The sequence below is a fragment of the Heterodontus francisci genome, chromosome 1 (assembly GCF_036365525.1).
Source record: "Heterodontus francisci isolate sHetFra1 chromosome 1, sHetFra1.hap1, whole genome shotgun sequence".
Classification (NCBI taxonomy): Eukaryota; Metazoa; Chordata; class Chondrichthyes; order Heterodontiformes; family Heterodontidae; genus Heterodontus; species Heterodontus francisci.
In genome coordinates this window covers 265315878-265339259 of record NC_090371.1, presented here as the reverse complement: position 1 = coordinate 265339259, position 23382 = coordinate 265315878, and the positions used below count along the sequence as shown (strand labels likewise).

The 23382-nt window shown below is 41.8% G+C and overlaps 1 protein-coding gene across 2 annotated transcripts in view; it reads left to right on the top strand.

Annotated features, from left to right (window-relative positions):
• LOC137376043 (protein Jade-1-like) overlaps positions 1-23382 on the top strand; it is a 148926-nt gene that overhangs the window by 56745 nt on the left and 68799 nt on the right. For both annotated transcript variants that reach the window (XM_068044023.1, XM_068044032.1), the window contains exons 3-4: positions 3817-3902; positions 9582-9739. In XM_068044023.1, the coding sequence (XP_067900124.1) occupies positions 3817-3902; positions 9582-9739 (244 nt within the window). The remainder of the gene's footprint in view (positions 1-3816; positions 3903-9581; positions 9740-23382) is intronic.

Here is a 23382-nt window from a genome sequence, read left to right as displayed (position 1 = left end):
TAGCTGATTTCAGCCAGGATAGTAATTGGTATTCAAAGGTTGGCCTGTGTTCCTGGGCTAGGGAGGGCATTCCTAGTCTTGATTGCTGTCTGCTGGAATTGTTCACATGTGGATCTTGGTTAAGTCCTGAGCTGTATGGTCCTGGTTGAACAAATTACTGCTACTAAGCTATAAAGACCCGTGTGTGAAGAATAGTCACAATTTGTGGAACCATAGGCACAGTCTGCAGAGAAAAAGGGAGGAAAGTGGAGAATAAGTGTCCTCCAAAGGAGTGAGGGAAATGTATTTTTGAAACCAACAATGTAATGTTGTAATCTCCCTTCTATCCATCTATATTCATTCATTCTTTCCTCTTTCTCTTCCTCTCTTTTATGTAGCTGTGCATTTTTTCGCTTAGAAATACATGGAATATCACTGTCTTTCTTGTATTGATATATAACGGTCTATTTTATGAATTTGTCCTCCTGGAGTAATACTTCATTTGCCAGGAGCATATATCACGAATATTTGAGTGAAGGTCAGCAAGCTGTATATAATTTTCCACCACTTATGGTCTCTCACAGTCGCTGATGACTTCTATTTCCTTTTTCTTGTGTCATAATCCTCAAAATGTAAAGGATAAATCAGCTAATCTAAAGAAAGAAATTCTTCTAACCAAAATTCCTCTCATTGCATGTGTTAACTGTTTAACTAAATTCAGCTGTATTTTAAATTAGTTGGCATTTCCTTTATTTGTGTAACAGAGCCTGTGCGATCTTTGCTTTTGAGAATTCCTTGTGTTGTTTGGTTACCCTTTGCCCTTTCGGGAACAAAATGAAAGCGACCATTCATGTGAATGTTGTATTGTTAGAAGTTTCTTCCCGTGGAACGTAATGTCCAAAATAAAGACAGAAGAGGATTTGGGCAAATGAACAGCTTTATTAATTTATATATATTTATGGTCTTTGCAAATTACAGTATGTTTAACAGTGCTGTTTCTTTGTATTATAGGGATTGATGGGGAGGAAAGCCATTGATCAGTACCAAATTTATTTATTTTTTGGGCTAATTATGTGCCTATTTGTCTATATCTATCCATTTGTCCATGTCTATCTCTCTGTCTATTTTCCTGTCTCTCTCTCCGGGCTGAATTTTACCAGCCCCTCGAAGTCTGGGGTCGTGGCGGAGGGGCCTGTAAAATACTTGGGGCAGAGGCCCACCACAACCCCCGACGCTGAGAAGGCCCCGCTGCATTTTACCAGTGGCAGTGAGGCCTCGGTGTGGCCCTTTCATTTAAATATTAGAATTAATTTTAAAAAGATGCAAGTCAACTTACCTTGTCCCGGCAGCTGTCCCACGCCAATTTTACGGCCACCAGCTGCAAGTCGTGTGCCTTCGGAACTCTGTTCGGAGTTCCGAGGCGAGACGCTGGCTGTGGGGGGAGGGAGGGAGGAGTGAAATTATCAGGGCTGGGGGGGGGGGAGTGGGGATTGTGGGGGTTGGGAAAGGGCCTCCAGCTTTTAATTTAAAAAAAAAATGAACAATAGCATATCTTTAAAAATGTAAATTTTTGCTAAGGGCTTGAAGCCCTTTAAAAGTGGGTGGCACCGAACGCCATTGCTGGGGACAGAGCGGCCACTCCCTCTACATCTTGGGGGATGGCCGCTCCACCCCCTCCATTTAAGTGAGCCGCCGCGTGAAAAATTGTGGGGGCTCAGTGGTGGTGCTTCCGTTTCTGAAGGCCGCCAACCTCAAAGCGCCACTGTGAAGTGTGGCGCGCTAATAAAACGGAGCCCTCCATCTCTCCTTCCCACGAAATCCAACTCTACCCCCTTGTTCCCTCACAGTAGTTATAGGTGTAGCCTGGATCTTTGCTGCTCTCTGCAGTTCCCTGCCTTTTTTCTGCCCCTCTGTGGGCACAGTGAGGAATGCAAATTTTAAGTCAATAGACAGCCATGTTTCCTCTTGTCTGGTATTTGTCTTCAGGTTCTGTTGTGTTCCCTTTCCTGTCAATCCAGCTTATTTCCCTACTCAACCCACATTGAGATCCTGCAGCCTCCCTGCTCTGATCCCCTGCTGCCACCTTGACCCACCTTTCTTCAGCATGCCAGTATTGGTTGCAGCTTTGGATCTACTGTGGCATCAGTGAGTCAACCCACATTACAAGGTTGTAGGTCCCATTTGCACCATTTCCTTCCAATCAGATGCTGTTGTCTTTCTGATCTGTTGTAGGCTAATTGATAGAGACCGATTGCCATGATTAGTCAATGACTCTATTACCATTGTATCATGTGACTAGCAGGGTGGTAAAAGACGAGCCGGATGGACCTTGGTACCCATTCCCCACCTGCCCAATGTTCTCACTTCTGACGAGGGATATTTTGTCACCCGTGTTTCTATCTGTCCTAGCCCTTTTTAAAACAAATAGATAAATTAATAAGAACATTTAAAGCAACCAGATATGTGTAAGGCATCGACAAACATCTTTGAGATGTATTTAGATAAGATAGAAAATATACAGAAGAGATAGAACAACAATAAATGAGTGAGAGAAAAAGTGACAGCTGAAGAATATGAGAGCGCTACAGAAAAAAAAAATGAAAGACAAAGAATCGGTGATTGGGAGAGAAAAACACTGACTGGAAGAGGCAATTTTTATATTTGTTATGCCACAGAAAATCAGCTAGTATTTAATTAAATCTTCTAGTTGCTTTTGTTCTGTAATTCCGAAATGAAAAGCTTGTTATGTGATTTTCTGTAAGGAGAATTTCCTGCATGCGCAGTTGAATTCTACAGTCAAGAATGCAGTTAAGATTGCAGTGGAGCCCCTTGTTAATTTGTCTGAGCTTGGCTCTGTTGGTAGTATTTTTGCCTCTGTGCCAGGAGGTTGTGTTCAAACCTCACTTCAGCATTTGAGCACCATGGGAGTTGTTCGTGGGGAAATTACTTTTGCGGTTGAGATATAAAGTGAAGGCTCCATCTGCTAGTTCCAGTGGTTCAGCTGGATGTTAAAGTTCTCATGGTGCCGTTTGGAAAAAAGTAAGGAGATTTGGAATGGGAAAAATTGGTAAAATGTGATCCCTGTAATTACAAAGCATGAAACTGAAATACACTGCCCTCAACTTTTTGGGAAGAGCTGAGTTACTCGTACTAATTGTAGAGCTAAGTAGATTTGTGCGAACCTCCAGCTATCCAGGCAAATCGGTTCACCTTCATGTCGGTTCTTCTAAGTTAATAGACTCATACCTCTGAACTCAAGTCCTACTGACACTATGCTGCAGTCTTTTGTCGAGATGTTAAACTGAAGCCTTATCAGCCTATTTTGATAGTTCAAGTTAACGTTAAAGATCCTAAGAAAGTGAGCAGAGAGTTTTCTTGGTAACCCATGCAGACATTCTGCCCCTAACCAATGCTACCATAAACAGATGAATTGTTCCTTCATCTCACTTGTCGTGCGTGGGACTTTGATGTATGCAAATAGGCTGCTGTGTTTGCCTGCGTAACAACATTGATTTGAAATTCAAAAAGCAATTCATTGGTTTTGTTAAGTGCTTTGGGGCATCCTCAGAATAAGGTGTGCTCAACATAAATGCAAATGCACTTTTATTTCCTTTTTCAAGACCAGAGCAAATGATCTAGTAGTGCAACATTCTGCAACAAATAGTGTGACTTGCTGACTACGCAATGCAAGCAGTTCTAGAGACAGTGAAAATGCTAGTTTCTGATCAGCTTCACTTGGTAACAAATTGCTTACCACAATGATCACTTGCCTTACTCATGACTGATCAAAAGTGCTTTCCTTACAAGAGAACAAAACTGGTGTTGATATTTTTTTAGGTCATTCAACCTCCTGGTCCCAGCATTCCAAGTCACAGCACAGGAGAAGCTCCACATCAAGGCATGAAGACCGAAAACCATCTGAGGTAATGCTTTGTTCTTGTCTGAAATGCTCTCTTTGCGGGCGGCACAGTGGCGCAGTGGTTAGCACCGCAGCCTCACAGCTCCAGTGACCCAGGTTCGGTTCTGGGTACTGCCTGTGTGGAGTTTGCAAGTTCTCCCTGTAACCGTGTGGGTTTCCGCCGGGTGCTCTGGTTTCCCCCCACAGCCAAAGACTTGCAGGTTGATAGGTAAATTGGCCGTTGTAAATTGCCCCTAGTGTAGGTAGGTGGTAGGGGGATTGAGGGAAGGATGTAAGGGAATATGGGATTAATGTGCGATTAGTATAAATGGCTGGTTGTTGGTCGGCACAGACTCGGTGGGCCGAAGGGCCTGTTTCAGTGCTGTATCTCTCGATGACTCTATGACTCCTCCTTTCCCCTCTCTCCTCCTGGTCTCCTTTCCTGAAGGTGTTAGCTCTTTTATTGGTGTATGGTTACATAACTAACTAACTAATCTTCCAATCCCTTCCTATGTGTGAGCCTTGGCAGTGAGTGTTGATGGACTGCAGGTCATTGCGACTGACCTCGGCCACAGACAAACCCTTCCAGCAGAGGTGGCTCCATAGTGATTGGGCGATGGAATGCTGACTGATCTTTCTCCTCCCTTGCCTAGACCTTTATCAGTTGTAGCATCCATTGTTGAGATCAATCAACTCAGCATAGACTGAGGATTAAACCTTGTACCGTCCTCCTCTATGTAACTTCGATGTAAAGTCAAGTCTCTGAGCCACGTGGTCCAGGATGGTCGTGCATTCAGGCTAATTGATAGTTGTTAGGTGAAGTCATTGGGTGGAATCTTATGATAGGTTTTTTTCAGGAGTTGGGACCATTTCCAGGTCCCAATCCCAAATGGGTCTGCAGCGCGCCCACTGGCATGATCATCTGGGAGGACGCTGTCCAATTAAGAACAGGTTCCTCAGTCAGAGGGCCTGCAGCTGCGGACGGCCAGGAGCCCCACTGGGAGAGGTGGGTGTTGCTCAGGCAGAAAGGAGAGTGTGAGGACCCCTCAAAATGGAGGTTCCCTTGGAAGCGTCAATACAATTTCAAAAATAAAAAGGTCCGAAGCCTGTAGGGCCATCGGACTGGAGGGAAACCCCTCATGAGGATTTGTTTCGGCACGGGTACATCCTTTATTCCAAGCGGCCCTGTCACTGGGGCATGGAGCCGCCGGCTTCGATGGCTCCCTGGCCTGCCGCCTTAAAGGAGCCACGGGGCTCCGCACTCAGCGGAAGCCTGCTCTAATGCCAGGAAGACCCTGTCGGAGTCCTCCCTATCCCCCTCATCAGTTCCTTAATTGCTCATAATTGGCTACCCGCTGCTGCTCGGTGGGTAGCTGTTGCTGATGTTCACTTGCTTCCGGCAAGAGTGCTGGGAGGCGGGAATGCGTCAAGTCGCCGACCTGACACCCTTATCTTTGATCTTGCTGCAGGTTCAGCCTTCAAAGCCGCTTCAGTGAGACCGGGACCATTCCGCCACTGTCTTTTTCTTCTAAGATTTGCTTTTAGTACGTTTATCTAAAATTGAGGCATGAGAGTACTAGCATCAAATGTTAAGCTTTTTTGATCCATTTCCTCTTTCAGCAGTTTCATAGCAATTTCTGCAAGTGGACCTCGTCCCTCATAATTCAGGGGCTGTACCTTTTTGATATCCCCTTTGCAGGGCTGTGTGATCCAGTAATTACTGGCTTCCTTATTTCAATATGTTTTGATAGGTTATGATATGAGCATATGAATTAGGAGCAGGAGTAGGTCACTCGGCCCTTCAAGCCTGCTCATTCAGTAGTTTCATGGGTGAACTGATTACTCCACATCTCCACCTACCCCTGATAACCTTACACCCCCTTGCTTATTAAGAATCTATCTACCTCTGCCTTAAAAATATTCAAAACCTCTGCTTCCACTGCCTTTTGAGGAAGAGAATTCCAAAGACAAATGATAAAGCAATTAAAATTTTTTTTGGATTTTCTGACTCTATCCTTGCAGCTCCTGTGAAACAGAAGAGCAGTTTAGGATATTTCATATAATTCAGACACAAAATTTATTACCAGGCCCACTTTGCCTTTTGGAAACTGATCAATAAATAGTAATCTGCATAGAATCACCTCATCCACAAGTTTTGATTTCACCAGACAGCATTTCAACTTGAGAGTTGTCTCCGTTCTAGGAAGAAAACCCAGACACAGTCCCAGTTAATACAGGCCACCAAAAGTATTATCGTTAATGATGATAATTTAGGGGATTTGCCAGCCACCTACTTTCGTTCTGGATGTTTATTTAGTAAAGATTAATTGTATCTTTGAACACTTGTATTATCATAGGACCTTCTGTGGTATATCTACCTATCTGGATGTAGCTAGCACATCTCCAGTGTTCTCTTCCCTTAACTGTATCATCACCTCTGGAGTCACCAAGGATCTATCCTTAACCCCCTTCTTTGCTTTGTCTATGAGATGGCCCTAAGAAGCATCACCCACAGCCACTGGGTCAGTTTTCATGTGCCTACTGACAACACTCAGCTCTAATTCTCTACCACTTGTCTTGACCACATTTCCATCTCTCTGCTGTCCGCCTGCATGTCCAACTTAAATTTTTGGATGAGTTAGAACTTCCTTCCGCTGAACAACGGAAAGACCAAAGCTATTGTTCTCTGCATCTGTCATAAAGTCCTCTTTCTTGGTACTGAATCCATTCTCCTTCCTAGCTTCTCATGTTATGCAAGACCATCCAAAACCTTGGCATCCTTTTGGACACTTGACCTTCAGACTCCACACCCTCTCCATCATAAGGATCACCTATTTCTATCTCTGCTATCTCTGTCTTTAAAAAAAAAAGTGGTCAGTGGAGCTTTTCTGATTGCCTAGTTGGGAAATGCACCACTTGTGCAATACTAATCAAACAAAGGCCACAGGTTTGATTCATAGTCTGTGCTGATTTAGCAGATCTCGGCCAAACCACAGTTGGTGTGCTACATTTCATTCTTGGTGCCCTTGGTCTAGGGAGGGGGAGGAATTAACCAGGATTCCCAGTCCTGATTGACCTTTGCTGTAAGAGGTCCAGTGCAGATGTCGAATGATGGGATGTGATCAGTCTCATGTATAACATCCTCCTTAGTTAAATAGCCTGAAGGCACTTGATGTCCAGGCTCATGTCTGAACAATGGCCTTTTGAGAATGGTATAGGATGGTTTCAGACACCAGTGGAGTTATACCCCGTAAGAATCAGCAACCTCAGGAGGCGAGAGGGAAAAATGGCTACAAAAAGACTTTGATTGTACTATTATCTGATTGGATCTCCTCTGCAGTTTTAATTTTTCAAATGTGGGAAAAATTTGCATGGACTCTCCATCCATGTTTGGATGTTTGTGGCACGGGAGTCGTAGCATTTGGAAAAAAATTGCATTGGATAAAAATGGTTAGTTCGGAAATTTATTTACATACAGATTTTCAGGCTCAAACAGATTTGTCAAGATTTGCATGCATTAGGAATTGTGGTGAAATTATGTCCTAGCTACATGCCTTTGAAAAATCATTGTCATTCTGTATGTGTTCCGAGGGGAGAGGTGGTGAACAGCATTAGAGTTGCTAACAGTCAGGATTTGCTTGGAGTCTCTAGAAATGAACGATTAATCCTCTGAATACTGTCGTGAGCAACCAGGGAGAAGAATGATAGAATCATTAAAAATTGTTTTATTTTCATTTTCTTTGCACACTTTTGTTTATTATTTATAAAAATATTGCGGGGGGTGGGGTGCAGGGGAAAGAAAGGTTTGATAGTCAACAGTAATCCAATTGGATAATGAAGAGCCTATTTATTTTCTTATTGGTGTGGGACGGGCTGTGAGGATAGCCGCATTAAGTGGCCAATGGTGGGTGTGTGGGTGTGAGGGGTTGAAGGCTGGAAGTCGTGCAATGAAACCTCCAGGAATGCGTCCGACCAGAGTTGGAAACCATATACAGCTTTGGGAGTGGGTTGGGAGAGGTAGGTGGGAGTTGTGCTTTGTTTGAGTTATGTTGATAGCCAGTAGGAAACTTTCCAGTTCTAGGAGTGAGAAAATAGTCACCGGAAAACAATAGACATAAAGACATAGAGAGGATATATGCGTGTGTGAGAGTGAAATAGAAAACAGAGAAAGTGTTAATGAACCAAAGGCAAGCAGTGAACGCTGTGGGAACAAAAAAAGGACATGACTAAGGTAGAGCTGCATTTATTTTTGCAGGAGTGATGCCATGCAAGGTTGTGCGAAATGAGCAGATGTTGTGCTCTTACGTGCATAATCCGACTACTTCACACATTTTGTATGTATGTTTTTACAGCCCTGTGTTGCAAATTAGGACTTCTTTTGGCTTGTTTCTCAAAATTAAAAGACCGCTACTCCCTGAAATGGAACTATTGGGCTCAGAACTGTATGGGTGGCCATCCTAGACCTATAAATGTCTTCTGTCATGGGTCAAGGGTATCATTATGGTCAGGTGAGGAGGGGTCGAAGGGCTCCCCTCTTTTCCCTCCTTGTTTGACCACAATAGATTTATTTCTTTTTTTAAGTGGATGTACTTGCCAGTTCAGTGAGTGTTTAACTGTTTACGCGCCATGATCCTAAAAAGAGCCAATCGGACAGATTTTCTCAAGTTTTGCAAAGAAAGAGATTAACTTTATTGTACTTAAACTAAGCTAAGTAAAAATAACAAAATAAGCTCCTACTTTCACACACACACACATACACAAATAAGTTACAGAGCGAGGGAGGGTAGTTTGATCGAAGTAGAGTCCAGATAAATAAACGTGGTCCACAGTCTGTAGAAGTTGGTGACTCGGCTGGCTTCAGGCTGAATTTGGTGGTCCTGCAGATTCTGGTTTGAAGAGGTGGACACTGATTCATTGGTTCTCCGAGAGGCAGCAAAGTGGCTGCTTTCCTTTGAGAGGGAGATCTCTGTCTGTCCTTTCTGAAAGTTATCTAAACTGTATAACTGAAGGAGGTTACTGTCTGTCCTTTCCAGAAAGTTCTCTAAACTGTCTCAATAGCTCCCCCTGCAGGCTTAAGTCACTAAGCACAGTGAGCATCGATTGGTGAACAGACTAATGCAATCAAACACATATCAGTTAAACCACGGAACACTGCAGTCTGCAGCAGGGAATATGCCTTGGTGCTGATGGTCAACAGACAGAGTTCGAAGCTATCAAGGTTTGAGTGGTTCATCTCTGCCAGTTTAATATTCGGGTTTCCAGCCGATGGATTAAACAATCGTCATTCGACCTAGCAAGTTTTCGTGACAGTATCCAAATGGAAAAGAATTGTAAGGGAAAAATTCTCTTTTACTCAGGATTTATCCTTGTTATCTTTTTGTGTATCTTCAACTGCTGTGCAATTGGCATTGTACTTTCATAGAAATAATCAACTTACACTGTTAAGTGACCACCAGTATTGATTGTTTACGTTGTGAGCTGTTGCACATGAAGGGGTAGGGGGAATCTTTACTGCTCGTGACTCATCTAATCCTCTGAGATTCACCTTTATCATGTATTCAGAAATGCATGATGTTTGATGGTATAGATTTCATTGGCTTGGTTGCGTTTATGTGATAATGACTGTGTAACTTTTTAGTTCCCTAGTTACCTTGGAATTTTGGAACCATCAGCATGAATATGTGATTTGAATCTTATATTTCAGGTCTACAGAACAGACCTGATAACTGCAATGAAACTACATGATTCGCACCAGCTGAACTCAGAGGAATACTATATCCTGGCTGATTCGTGGAGACAAGAATGGGAGAAGGGAGTTCAAGTCCCAGTTAGCCCCGAATCCGTGCCGCAAGCAACTGTCAGGTATTTGAGGGGGAAAATACCAGTTTAAAATTATTTTGAATTGTATTGCTTAGTTTTAGATTTTTAATTCCAGCTGTATATCACTTGTTAACTCCTCTTCACTGTTGGGTCTCAGTTTTTTATGATCCCATGGGTTACACAAAGAGAGACGAAGTCCGACTGTAGTTTTAAGAAACTTTATTGTAGTACTTAGTGGTTACATCATCAGCAAAGCGAACAACAACACCACCTGGGCTCTCCTCCCTCTTCCTCTGTGCCGGAGGAGGGAATTCAAGCCTTTCTTATTGTTCTTCTTACAAATCAGTGACACCCCCTTTATGTTCCTAATTGGTTTACAAACTTTGCAGTTTCTTGGTGTCAGGGCCTGATTGGGGTACTGCCTTGTCACCCTCTCCTCAAGCAATTTCTCATCCCCCTATCTCCTTGGAACGTTGGGCTGATTGTTGTACAATAGGCTACTATTCGGCAGGCTGCAGCTGTCCTGTTAATTTTTGCTTGTTAGTCTATTTCTACTGATAAGCTGTCTGTGCAGTGCTGAAGCTATGAAGTCATTTCTGATAAGCTGTCTCTGCAGCTCCGAGGTTATTTTGTTAGTAGGCTATACTTAATTGATTAGTTCACTTTAAATGTCCCCAATAGTTCTGTTCCCACAGTCCCCCCCTTTGATTCTTCAAAACACTTTCAAGAATCATTCCCTTGATCCCACAGAGGGGTCACACTCAATACGTTGCCTGCTTGTGCCACAAGAGGGGCCCACGGGAGCTCTGTAAAATCATAAGTTTTGCAGGGGCTTCAGTTACTTGTTTACAACATAAAAAGTGGTACACTTGTACAATTACAATTTCATTTAAGCATCACTATTACATAATCGATTGTACAAACATAATACAATTCCATTCTTAGAGTACATTGATCATTCATTAATTCATTTTAAGTATATATCAAAAGGTTATACAATTATCCTTTTATGCCATAACTAATTGTCTCTCCTTTTACAGAGCAAGTTCGAACACTAATTGCTTTTCGGGTAGCTGTCCAACCTGTGTTCATACATCCTCTTACATCGCCTAATTAATTTCTTAAGTTGCCAAATTAAGTAGGTCACATATAACACCATGATACCCAAAACCACTATCAGGACATGGGAGATAATTCTAAACCAGTCGTGTATCTGCACGTTTGACCCCCAGTTCCATAAGTCCTCCTGCCAGGTAGAATCATTTATCTCGTCAATCTCATCTTGTAGCATCTTCGACTGTTGTTCCAGATTGTAGTACACTACAGCAATGACTTCTAGCTGCTGTCTCTCTTTACCCAAGCGTGTGGGCAATGGCTGAATAGTATATTCATATTCCTGGAGGTAATTTGTCAAATCCTCCTTTAATACTTCCTGTCACAGTTATTGTTTCTGTCTTTTGTTTATGTATCTCTACCAACTCCATCTTCCCTATTCGGGTTGGTATTTGTGGGTTGATCCAAAATGTACTGTTGCTCACCGGACAAGTCCGTTTATGTCCATACTGGTACTCCTTCACTGTGGTGGTTAAGCAATATCTCCCCTTTCCCATATAGGCCACATGGGTTAGCCCTGACAATGCTTTCCTAGTTTCCATGGTGCAATTTACAGTGGCATTAAATCCACATTTTGATTCTGCCGTTTTTTATTTTATATATATATATAGGATGAGGACATATGACCACCTGGTTTTCCAGACTACACTCAGACAATGGACAATGTTGTTCCAATTACCTCTTTTCCAATTTCCACAACATTTCCATAACATAGGGTAATATATCATAGTATTTTATGTAATCTTTTCCCCTAATCACCCCTACATTTTCTACTTAATGTAATTGCATCCCTAACTTATCTCTCAGAATTACAGGTATTCCCAACACTACTCTAATACTTTATAGATACTGTATTTACACATTCCTGACCTGTCCATACTTTAAATTTTGTGATTTGGCACCTGGTAATTTTATCATTTGTGTAACTAGCTAAGTTCTCCAACTGGGTGTCATTGATCCAAACTGGCACCTGTCTCGCATCAATTTGCCTCAAATTTTCTTGAATTTGTTCTAACATCTACGGACCATATGTACTACAAACACTTTCATTATTTGAAATGATATCATTAATAGTATGAGCATGACCTTCTAGTACTCTCATCAGTCCTGTAATTAGTTCAGTTGCTCTGCATGTAACAAATCACATTTTCTTCCATTCCCGGTATCTCTTTGCATACCAGGTGGTGGTTATTTTGGAGTCTGTCATTTGCTGTTGACTTTATATACCTTCATTTGGGACCAGTGTTTACATTGGCCCTTCCCTTGTCTCCCACAACAGGCACCTTCGTCTGTTCCTCTTTCATGTCTGTTTCTATAGAATCTCCTGCCTCAGCTCATACAGTTGCCTGCACAGCTCCTTCACAAATCTTTAACCCTTTCTCTCATGGGTCCTACTTCCTTACTACCTGCCAAGACATACCTTGGCAGTCTCATCACCCTTCCTGTCACCGTATTCATCAAATCCTTTCCTACTTTAGCTACACCACTCTGTCCCTTTTGTTCCTTTTTCAAAATATCCTTTACTAGCTGACTAAGAGTTCTAAACTTCTGGTCCACCTTTTCAAAATCTATAGTATTGACAATTGAAGTTCCCGTATTAATCACTAAACTACGTTTACGTCTTTTTCCCTTTATTATTCCCTCATCACCAAATTCTTGTCTTAGCAATTGTTACAGTAATACCTTGTACAACTTTCGGGTCTTAGGGCACCAGCCAGGTAGCTGGATATCTGAGATATCCAATATTACCGGTACCAACTCAAGCTTTATATTATCATATACAATTTTATTAGTTTTTATTATCGCAAGTCCATTTTCTGATCCTGAAGTTAAGGCAGGGCAAGGGAGACCAGTCACTTGTGGCTGCTGGGTGGTAACCTTACTCGTCGGTAATTCGGATGTGGGGGTAACCATGGGGGTTGGTGCTTCTTGTCTGTTTAATCTCACAACCTGGAATAGGAACTGTCCTTTTTTATCTTAGAACTTTAATATCTTGCGCTAGGGGGAGTTCGAGGATTGTCTGCACTCACTTTTGCTCTGTCTCATGCTTTCCCTGTGTTATTACTATTCCCAAATAAGAAACCTTTTCCTTCATTATCTGTGCCTTTTTCAGCTTAACTTTTATTTTGACCTTCTGGAGGAAGGTGGAATACCGATGGATTATTATAAAATCCCTGGGAGAGACACGTCCAGGTGTACTGTTGTCCCTGGAACGTAAACGCAAATTTATATTGACACCCTTGTGCCAACGGTATGGACCAGAACCCGTTGCTAATGTCCAACAAAGTAAACAACTTAGACTGTTTTGTTTTTTACTTTCTAAAACTTTGGGATTGTCCTCTTAAATATCAGATAAATTTCCCTTTGAGTGCTTTAAATAACCACTCATATCAATTAAATTTTGTTTATTGATTCCAATTTCTTATGCCCAGACTTGGTGGTATTTTTTGTACGTTAAAGACAGAAGTGCTTGCAACTATCTCTCCTTCTCAAGCACTTTGCCTCATTGCTAAAGATGCTGTGACATTTGATGTCTGCAATTCAGTTCTTAAATTCTTAAAGCTGCTGGATCTCTTGCTGTGGCATCAGTTCTCACATGGCCTTGGAACCTGCAGTCGCCTGCTTTAAAAAAAACACAAAGAATCCATTGTGGCTCTGCCCCTGAGCCCAATGGGTTAATTTGTCCACTTATATCTGTCAACTTAGAAATTTAAAATTTAACAATGTCCAATATGTATAAATTTTACTCTCAGCAATGCAAAAAGTTGCAGCAGGGTTAAGTTCTTTGTCTGTCTCCAGGGGGGCGGAGCAAAACATTCTCAGCTTCGTCACTTTACGTAACCTTTTTTTCTGATCGAAAAGAACTACTCTCCACTTTAAACTTTTTTCAATCCTTTTGGTATCCTTAGGGTTTGAAAACAACAAAATCATTAGTAACATTATCAACTTCAAAGGAAAGCATCTCCATCAGGAAAGACAGCATTTTAGATCAAAGTCCAATTATTACCAAACTTTTAACATCTTTTGTAAGAGGTTCCTAATGCCAGAATTTTTTTATAACAAAGATGATTCCAAATTCCAATTCACTGCAATAAATATTTAAAAACCAAAACTGCCAATGTTATATGAACGAGTCTTGTGTCTGGAACTGAAGACTCCTCCAAAACTTGACTTAATAAACTTGAAAGTTCATTGTGGCCACAAATGAAATTTCCAGTTTTTCAACTTAGCAGGTCAATTAACCTTAATCGTATATACTTAACTCAGACTTATTAACTTATAATACTTATTAACTACACACAGAACAGAATAGCACATGCTTTGTTTTAAAAGATAGGTAAATTACGTCATTTTCCTTGTTCTTCAGGCGCCTTTTCAAATGCCTGTAATAGAACCAAAAACTAAAGAAAAAGTTATTTAACATTCTGAATACAAAAGATTTAACACCAACTCCTTACACAAACTTTAAACAGGATTTCTTTCCTATATCTCCTTTGTTTATCCTTCTCTCCCTTAAACCAATATCTAATTCCTGACATTTGCTACTTAAACACAGTCAGTAAAACATGTCTTCAAGTTTAGACTGCAAAATAAAGCAATAGCAGAGTTTCCAATTAAAGCAGTGTTTTAAACTTCAAATTGGATTTCTGCCAAACATCTTCAGACCTTCAAGGCTGAAGCTTATCTCTTAGAAAATTGTTCATTGACTTTTCACAGTTGCAAAACCAACTTTTAAAATAAAAATAAAACTTTAACTTAAAATATAATTCAATTTTATATCCCATTACTGGGTGCACAATCTTAAATTGAAAGTAATACACCCAACAATCACTTTTCTCACCCATTCAATTCCAAACAACTTAATAGACCCATGCTTTCAACATCAAAGTCAGACAACAAAGAGTTAACGACAGTCAGTTCTACAGAACACAAGTTGCACAGAACACAAACTGTACATCCCAGGTACATTCAATTAATTCTTGGAAGCTTCCAACATTCACACATTCAAATCAAAGACACAGTAACTTGTTTTTACTCTAAAACATAGTCTTTTATGTCACTCTGCCATAAACTTTGTCATGGAGCCCTCTGGCCTTCAGCAGCCAAGGACCATTGGGTCCATTCTTTATCCTTACCCAAACTCTCTTTATATCTTCCAGGGACCACTGTCCCGTGGAGGTGCCATATTTTTGCCCAATTTCAGTGTATGTTTTAGCCAAATCAAACTGTTGCTCTATATATTCTTTTAACTGCCGAAGGATTTCATCTTTGGGAACGTCAGGTGGGGCCCGCCCACCTTTGTCGGTAGTTGGTAACTGTCGGTTGCCTTCGTTGGTCATTTTATCAATGCCGTAGGGTCGGTATAACCGGGTATTTCTACAGATAAACTCGAGCCGATGGAGCTTCCTTCGAAGCCCGTGGGTCGGTATTCCGCCGAATAAGGCGCCTGAATATATAGGAGGTTTCCGTCTTCCGTATTCCCCCCCAAGGGGACTCGAGTTGCGTGACAGAAAGGTTCGGGATCGCGTGGTGGAGTACCGAGCTTAGACAACGGCCAAGGACTTGTTAAAACAAAGAGGAGTCCTTACCTCTGGGGCCCAATAAAGGTCCGATGTCCAGTGCTTTGGTTTTTATCCTCCAGCAATCCTGCCGACTACGCTAAGTTGTTGGACCTCAGTTTTTTATGATCTCATGGGTTACACAAAGAGAGACGACGTCCGACTGTAGCTTTAAGAAACTTTATTGTAGTACTTAGTGGTTACATCATCAGCAAAGCGAACAGCAACAATACCTCGCTCTCCTCCCTCTTCCTCCGTGCTGGAGGAGGGAATTCAAGCCTTTCTTATCGTTCTTCTTACAAATCAGTGACACCCCCTTTATGTTCCCAATTGGTTTACAAACTTTGCAGTTTCTTGGTGTGAGGGCCTGATTGGGGTACTGCCTTGTCACCCTCTCCTCAAGCAGTTTCTCATCCCCCTATCTCCTTGGAACGTTGGGCTGATTGTTGTACAATAGGCTACTATTCGGCAGGCTGCAGCTGTCCTGTTAATTTTTGCTTGTTAGTCTATTTCTACTGATAAGCTGTCTGTGCAGCGCTGAAGCTATGAAGTCATTTCTGATAAGCTGTCTCTGCAGCTCCGAGGTTATTTTGTTAGTAGGCTATACTTAATTGATTAGTTCACTTTAAATGTCCCCAATAGTTCTGTTCCCACATCACCTCAGGTTGGAGGTTGGCTTGGTGTCAGGCGTAGAACTAGATTTCATAGCTGGTTGCTGTTCTGTGGTTGGGAGGTGTGTGCGACTCAGCATTGCGAGCCATGGTAGGGTTTCCATCTGCACCACATTCTCTCCGGGAACCTGACAGACACTTGGTGAGAAAACTGGAGTGATGGGCGATCCTGAGACATTCAAGTGCACAATTGCTTTAGCTCCAGGCCACCTCGTAAAATTTTTACACCCACCTCAGCAGCATTGTGCTCGTGTAGCTGAAGTGCGAACAGAAATAATTTGGTGGAGTTCATTAAGATGGGATCACTTAACTAAGAAGTTAATTGAGGCACTCTGTTCAAATATAAACAGTTGTATTGACATACCTTAAATTAATACAGGATTGACCTTAGCAATGAAGATTGGTAGCAATTGGAGCTGTATAAATTGAGAATAAAAATGACATGACGCAGATCAATGGTTTTGTATGAAGCAGTTTCAGGTGAAAAAGCGAATGGGTTAGACGTCTTGATTTGGACCTTGGTCTCCCATTTGAACACCTACGCTTAATAACTGATAACATGCTTATTCCTGCTGATATTTTTTTTTGTCAGCAGCGATTCCACCCAGATTAGGAAAATAATGGCGCTTGTAGACTTTTCTCTTGAACTGCAAAAATGTAAAAGTATTGACATAATTATCTGTTTAGAGGATGAAAAATAATACATGACATGAGCAGCCCTGTTGTTAAAGTTGCTAATTCTGGTTGGACATACTCCTTGAGGTTATATCTCATGATGTCCCGACTCCAGCTGCTCCACTTGGACAAACAGCAAATTTGCCTCATCTACCATATTGTTCTTTTTCTTTGGGCTCCTTGTCTCGAGAGACAATGGGTAAGCGCCTGGAGGTGGTCAGTGGTGTGTGGTGCAGCGCCTGGAGTGGCTATAAAGGCCAATTCTAGAGTGACAGACTCTTCCACAGGTGCTGCAGAAAAATTTGTTTGTCGGGGCTGTTACACAGTTGGCTCTCTCCTTGCGCCTCTCTCTTTTCCTGCCAACTGCTAAGTTTTTTTCGACTCGCCACACTTTAGCCCCACCTTTATGGCTGCCCGCCAGCTCTGGCGAACGCTGGCAACTGACTCCCACGACTTGTGATCAATGTCACAGGACTTCATGTCGCGTTTGCAGACGTCTTTAAAGCGGAGACATGGACGGCCGGTGGGTCTGATACCAGTGACGAGCTCGCTGTACAATGTGTCATTGGGGATCCTGCCATCTTCCATGCGGCTCACACGGCCAGGCCATCTCAAGCGCCGCTGACTGAGTAGTGTGTATAAGCTGGGGATGTTGGCCACCTCGAGGACTTTTGTGTTGGAGATACGGTCCTGCCACCTGATGCCAAGTATTCTCCGGAGGCAGCGAAGATGGAATGAATTGAGACATCACTCTTGGCTGACATACGTTTTCCAGGCCTCGCTGCCATAGAGCAAGGTACTGAGGATTGTTACAACTAATAAATAAGTGTTCAATGAAAAGGCTAAAAAGAGGTAAATTTTACAGCTTTGTCCACCCCCTCTGCCCAGCATTTTCATCTGCTGAGACCAAGTCAGGAAGAGGCAGAGATAACATCAAAATCTTCCATTTGAAAACCAGTTGTAGCGAATGCCCAAAAAATATATTGTCTTCTTCACATATTATGCTTCTGATCTTTGTTTAATGTCCGAGTATACTTGGGAAAGCATTCATGTTGTGCCTTGGTCACGTTCTCAGGCTGTCCTAAAGCATTTAACAGGCAACAAACTAGTATTGAAGCACAGTCACTTTTTTGTCATTGCTCTTGGGATATGGGCAACACTGGAATGGCCACATTTGTTGCCTATCCCTTGTTTCCTTGATTGCAATTGTTTGTACAGTTCTTTGAGTGACTATATTGTGATCAAGAGTCATTTTGGGGGGGGAGGGGTGTTGGGGTTGGGGTTTGGGGGTGGGTGGTGGTTGTTGTGGCAGATTTCCTTTCCTGAGTGCCTGTGACCCAGTTTGTTTTTACAGGATTTTAACTAACCTACAAATTACCAGATGTATTGCCATTATGGGATTTGAATTTGGGCGTCTGGGTTGCATATTCAGTACCATATCCAGAAATGGCTTCTCCTCTTATCCCTGCATCATTGCCTCTGGAGTCTCCTGAGGATCTGTCATTACTCCTGCCTTTTCCTTATCTGCCTGCTGTCTCTTGGTGATATCATTTGCCAATGTGGAGTAAGTTTTCACATGTACACTAGCGACTCCCATTACCACGACCCTTTACCGCACCAATGCAACTGTGATATCAGACAGCTTGTCTAACATTCAGTCTTGTAGATTTCCAAAACTCCATACGACTGTCTACCTGGCTGAACCAGGCTGAGCTCTTAACATCTCCTCCTTTGGCTTGATATTCATTTATTTCTGATCACCCTTCTCGGAAGCAATTTGGGACATTTTTCTACATTAAAGGTTCTTATCAGTCTAAGTTGTTATCTAGGGGCAATTTGCACTAAGCTCTCACAAACATCAAATTAAATGACTGACCAGGCCAGATAATCTGTTTTTGATGGCATTGGTTGGGAAAGGATACTGGAAGAACATCACCATGAAATCCTTTTACATGTGCTTGAACAATACTCCAATTTAATGTCTTAACTGAAAGACAGCTCCTCAAACGAGACAGCACTGAATTGACTGTCTAGATTATAATGTTCAAATGCTGAAGTGGAATTTGGACCTATAATCTTATAACTCAGAAATTAGAATGTGACCATAAGGTTAAGCTGACACTAATCAGAGTGAATAAAAATTGGCAAAGCAAAACATGGAAAAATCTAGTGGCTAAAGTGTAGAAGAGACTTAAACCCAGTAAAGACAAAAACCTTATTTACCCGTTAAAATCTTCAACATTGCAACATATCAAAATTTTGGGGAAAAAACATTCTTTTAAAACTTTTAAAATCCATATATTTAACCAGACTCCACTAAGATATTTCCATGCTAAATAATTGCACCAGAACTAATTTGCCATTCAACCTGTAAAAGTCATATAATAGGGAATGAGCTGCCCAGAAATAAATCCAATTTGAAAACGTTCTAACTGCGTTATAATCTTAATCGTGTATCCAGAATCTGCCTCCTTTTGAAGATACGAATATGTACAAAATGCTCTTTTTTCATGTTTGGAACTCAGACCCAGGCAAATGTGCACCTTTTTATATAAATGACAAACTCAATTGAAAAATTCTCTCAGAAGAACGCAAGCTAAACAACCATCTATAGTAAGACAATTTGAAGATGTTGAGAGACAATTTATGCCAGTTAATTATTATGTAGGATGCTTGTGACTACTGCCAATAAATGTGATGATGATGATGATGTTGGCATGTTATTTCATAGACTGTGAGAATGCCTTGACAAATTTGGCTTTAGGCTATTTTTTTTTTGATGAGTGTGATATAACAAATTCCTTAGGTCCAGTGATGCTCAACTCGAGCAGTGGTGCGCAAGACTCGGACAATACTGTACCATTGTGACATTTCTATTTCTCTCATCCTGTGACAGTCTCACTCGGAAATGCCAATTTGCTGCCAGTTATGAACATTGTTAAACTCTAGATTAGAATTAATGTTGTGCAGTATGACTACACTTTCAAAATTTGGTCGACAGTCCCATCCAAATATCTTTTAAGTATTTTTTTTGTATTGTTGAGAAACCTAGGTCAAAGCTGGACATCACCAAGGTTGCAAAGGGTAAATTAAAAAAAAAGTCATTCAGAACGAGCATGCCTTTCTCGGTACTAAGTGCCATTTGTCAACCCTCTGTCCAGTCACCACGTCTCCAGAGATTACTTTATTGTTATCCCTCTATTCTGAGCATCATATTTACCCACATTTGCATCAACAAATAAAGAAAGGAAGGCAAGACTTGGATTTAGATAGCACCCTTCATGTCACCATATGTCCTAAAGCACTTTACAGCCAATGAAGTACTTTTGAAGTGTAGTCACTGTTGTAATGTAGGAAATGCAGCAGGCAATTTGCACATAGCAAACTCCCACAAACAGCAATGTGTTAATGACCAGACAATCTGTTTTTGTGATGTTGATCGAGGGATAAATATTGGCCAGGACACCGTGGATAACACCCCTGCTCATAATAGTGCAGTGGATGCTTTTATGTCCACCTGAAAGGGCAGATGGGGCCTCGGTTTAACATTTAATCTGAAAAATGGCACCCCCCCCCCCCCCCCCCACCCCCCAATAGTGCAGTACTCCCTCAGTACTGCCCTGAAGTGTCAGCTTTGATTTATTAAATACTGGTGTACATACAGATTTTTAAAATTGTTCCTTCACCTTTTTAACCTGCTTTTTAAATGGCCAGAAGAGATGTCTGGTTTCAATTAAGAATGATTCAAAACTGTTGAGGTAGAGGATGGCATCACTGCATCTGGTGGACTTGTGCTCATGCTTGTTTCACACTGCAGTTGGTGAAGCAGCACTGCCGTTTCACTGACAGGAATTAATCTCGGAGCTGCATCGCAAACAAGGGATGAAGTATTTGATTAATATCCTCATTGAGTGAATTAAACTCTTAGTCTTGGCTTTGTATGATTAGCTGCCAACATGGAGGCCTTGTGCAGCAGGCAGCATCCCAAAGACATCTTGGTGGATTTATTACTACCAGACCCCAGGGAGACTCATTTACCAGGTGCACTTTGGGCATACCGCTGGTTGTGTGTGATGCGGATGCTAGTGGCACTGATTGGCACTAAACCAGTATGAACCCTCTTAAGTAAATAATGTGGGTCAGAATAATCTCAGTGATCCAAGTGGCACTGTTTGGCATGCATGATGTCCTCTTTATAGAACAGAATCATAGAATGTTATAGCTCACAAGGAGGCCATTTGGTTCATCATGCCTGTGCCAGCTCTTTGAAAGAACTATCCAGTTAGTTCCATTCCCTTGTTCTTTCTTCATAGCATTACATATCTTCCTCTTTGAGTCTTTATCCAATTCCCTTTTCAAGGTTACAATTGAATCTGCTTCCACCGCCCTTCAGGCAGTGTGTTCCAGATCATCATAACTGGCTGTGTAAAAAATGTTTTCCTCATGCTGGCATATATAAACTGCAACCATATGTCTCCTGTATTGATCCTTACCAAATGCTTATTGAAAGTTGAGATATGTGGCATCATATTTCCCATATCCACTAGTTGTATTATCTATTCAGGGAATTGTAGTGCACTTGTTCAATGCCACCTGACTGTCATAAACCAGCCTTGGCTTGAAACCATTACTGTAGCTATTGGCAATACTTGCCAGAATTTATTGCTTCATGCTCTTGAATTATTTGCTTTATAATAGGCTCAAAATCTTTCCCAGCATAATTCTCATGCTCACAGTTAATTGCTTTGTCGATTTTCTTTTTTATCTCTAATTACAGCCTTACCATCTTTTACTTTTATAAATTCCTTTCATTATTTTGAAGTGTTTATGATATTTGTCCTTTTAGTGGGTTTTAACTTGTATTGCATAATCACTTCAGTGCGATACTGAGGGAGTGCTGTACTGCCCTCTTTTGGATGAGATGTTAAAGCGAGGCTCTGTCTGTCCTCTCGTGGACGTAAAAGATCCTATGGCACTATTCGAAGAAGGGCAGGGGTTCTCTCTAGTGTATGTCCATCCGTCCTTTCTCTCCTCTCAGTCTAGATTTTGTTGTGCTGAATGTATTTTTATTTGCTGCTTTTCCTATATATCCTTTGTTTCTCCTCAATATTTCTCCTCTTCACCCCACCTCCTCTTTTAAGATGTTGATTCTTTGATCTGATGCAATTTCACAGGCACCGTCCAGTATCTCAACCAAGTGACCTTGTTCATTTATGAGCTTAGTGTTTGGCAGCGGACTGTTTTAGTGAGGAGCACCAAAGCTGTCCTCACCTGGTCTCCACACACATGCATGTCTTTCAGGAGTAGTTAGAAAGGGACAAATGTGATAAACCTACCTAACCCCACGGGTAATGAGGCCAGTCATAGGGGCCAATTCTGAGGCCAGCTAACTCAGTGCAGAATTGGAATCAAATCTTGGACCTTGCTGGTTTAATTTAGTTTAGTTTAGAGATACAGCACTGAAATAGGCCCTTCGGCCCACCGAGTCTGTGCCGACCATCAACCACCAATTTATACTAATCCTACACTAATCCCATATTCCTACAACATCCCCAATTGTCCCTATATTTCCCTACCACCTACCTATACTAGGGGCAATTTATAATGGCCAATTTACCTACCAACCTGCAAGTCTTTTTTGGCTTGTGGGAGGAAACCGGAGCACCCGGAGAAAACCCACGCAGACACAGGGAGAACTTGCAAACCACACAGGCAGTACCCAGAATTGAACCTGGGTCGCTGGAGCTGTGAGGCTGCGGTGCTAACCACTGCGCCACTGTGCCGCCCAGGTGCTCATTGGATAAACTCATTGCTTACTCATGATCATTGCACCGCATTTGAAGTGATTTGATGTGTTTTGACAAATCTAGTCACCATATAACTGCATGTACAGTCATTCCTTTAAAATATTTTAATTTTTGTTGAAGTGTCTTTTTCTTCTTCCAGGATTCCCCAGTGTGTTTCTCCACCCCCTCCCACCCCTCCCCCCCCAGTTCTTGTCTTGTTGCCATGAAAGCACCTCCTGGGATTTGCACTTATTTTAACTGTTGATATTTAACACTGGCTAGAACAGTGTACATGCCTTTACAATGACTGGCCTTATTTGAAAGATCTGAACATTGCATTCTACCTGCAGCCACTATTTCTGTTTCAATATCCAGTTTTCCCCCAAGCTTTTCTGGAGATGCTGATTCTTCCTAGGTTATATTTCTATGCCCCCTGGTCTCCTTCCGATACCTTTCCTAAGTGAACAGACATAATGTGTGAGTACAAATGATGGGTGTCTGTCATTCGTGGAGGGGCTACTCCCCTCACCCTGACCTTATGACACATGTCATTGAACAGCATTGAGGATTGGGAACTACATGTGGGACATTGCAAACAATTGTACTGCTTTATTTAAAATCTGGTCGATGGCTTTCAACTAAATACTGTTTCAGATATGTCTCTTTCCTGGTCCCCACTTGCTGGATCAGAGTGCAGTCCTGCTCTGCTGAATGGCTCCACTGCAGGCTCTGTTTATGAAATGAGTATTCAGACCAGAAGGTCCCAGAGTAGATAGAGCTCAGTGGTGGTAGGAGCAAAAACAAAAGTTGGCCTCAATCACTCTGGTTTGATAGGGGGAAATCAGTAAGAGTTCCTGCTCCTGATTTCTTGTAAGGAAAGA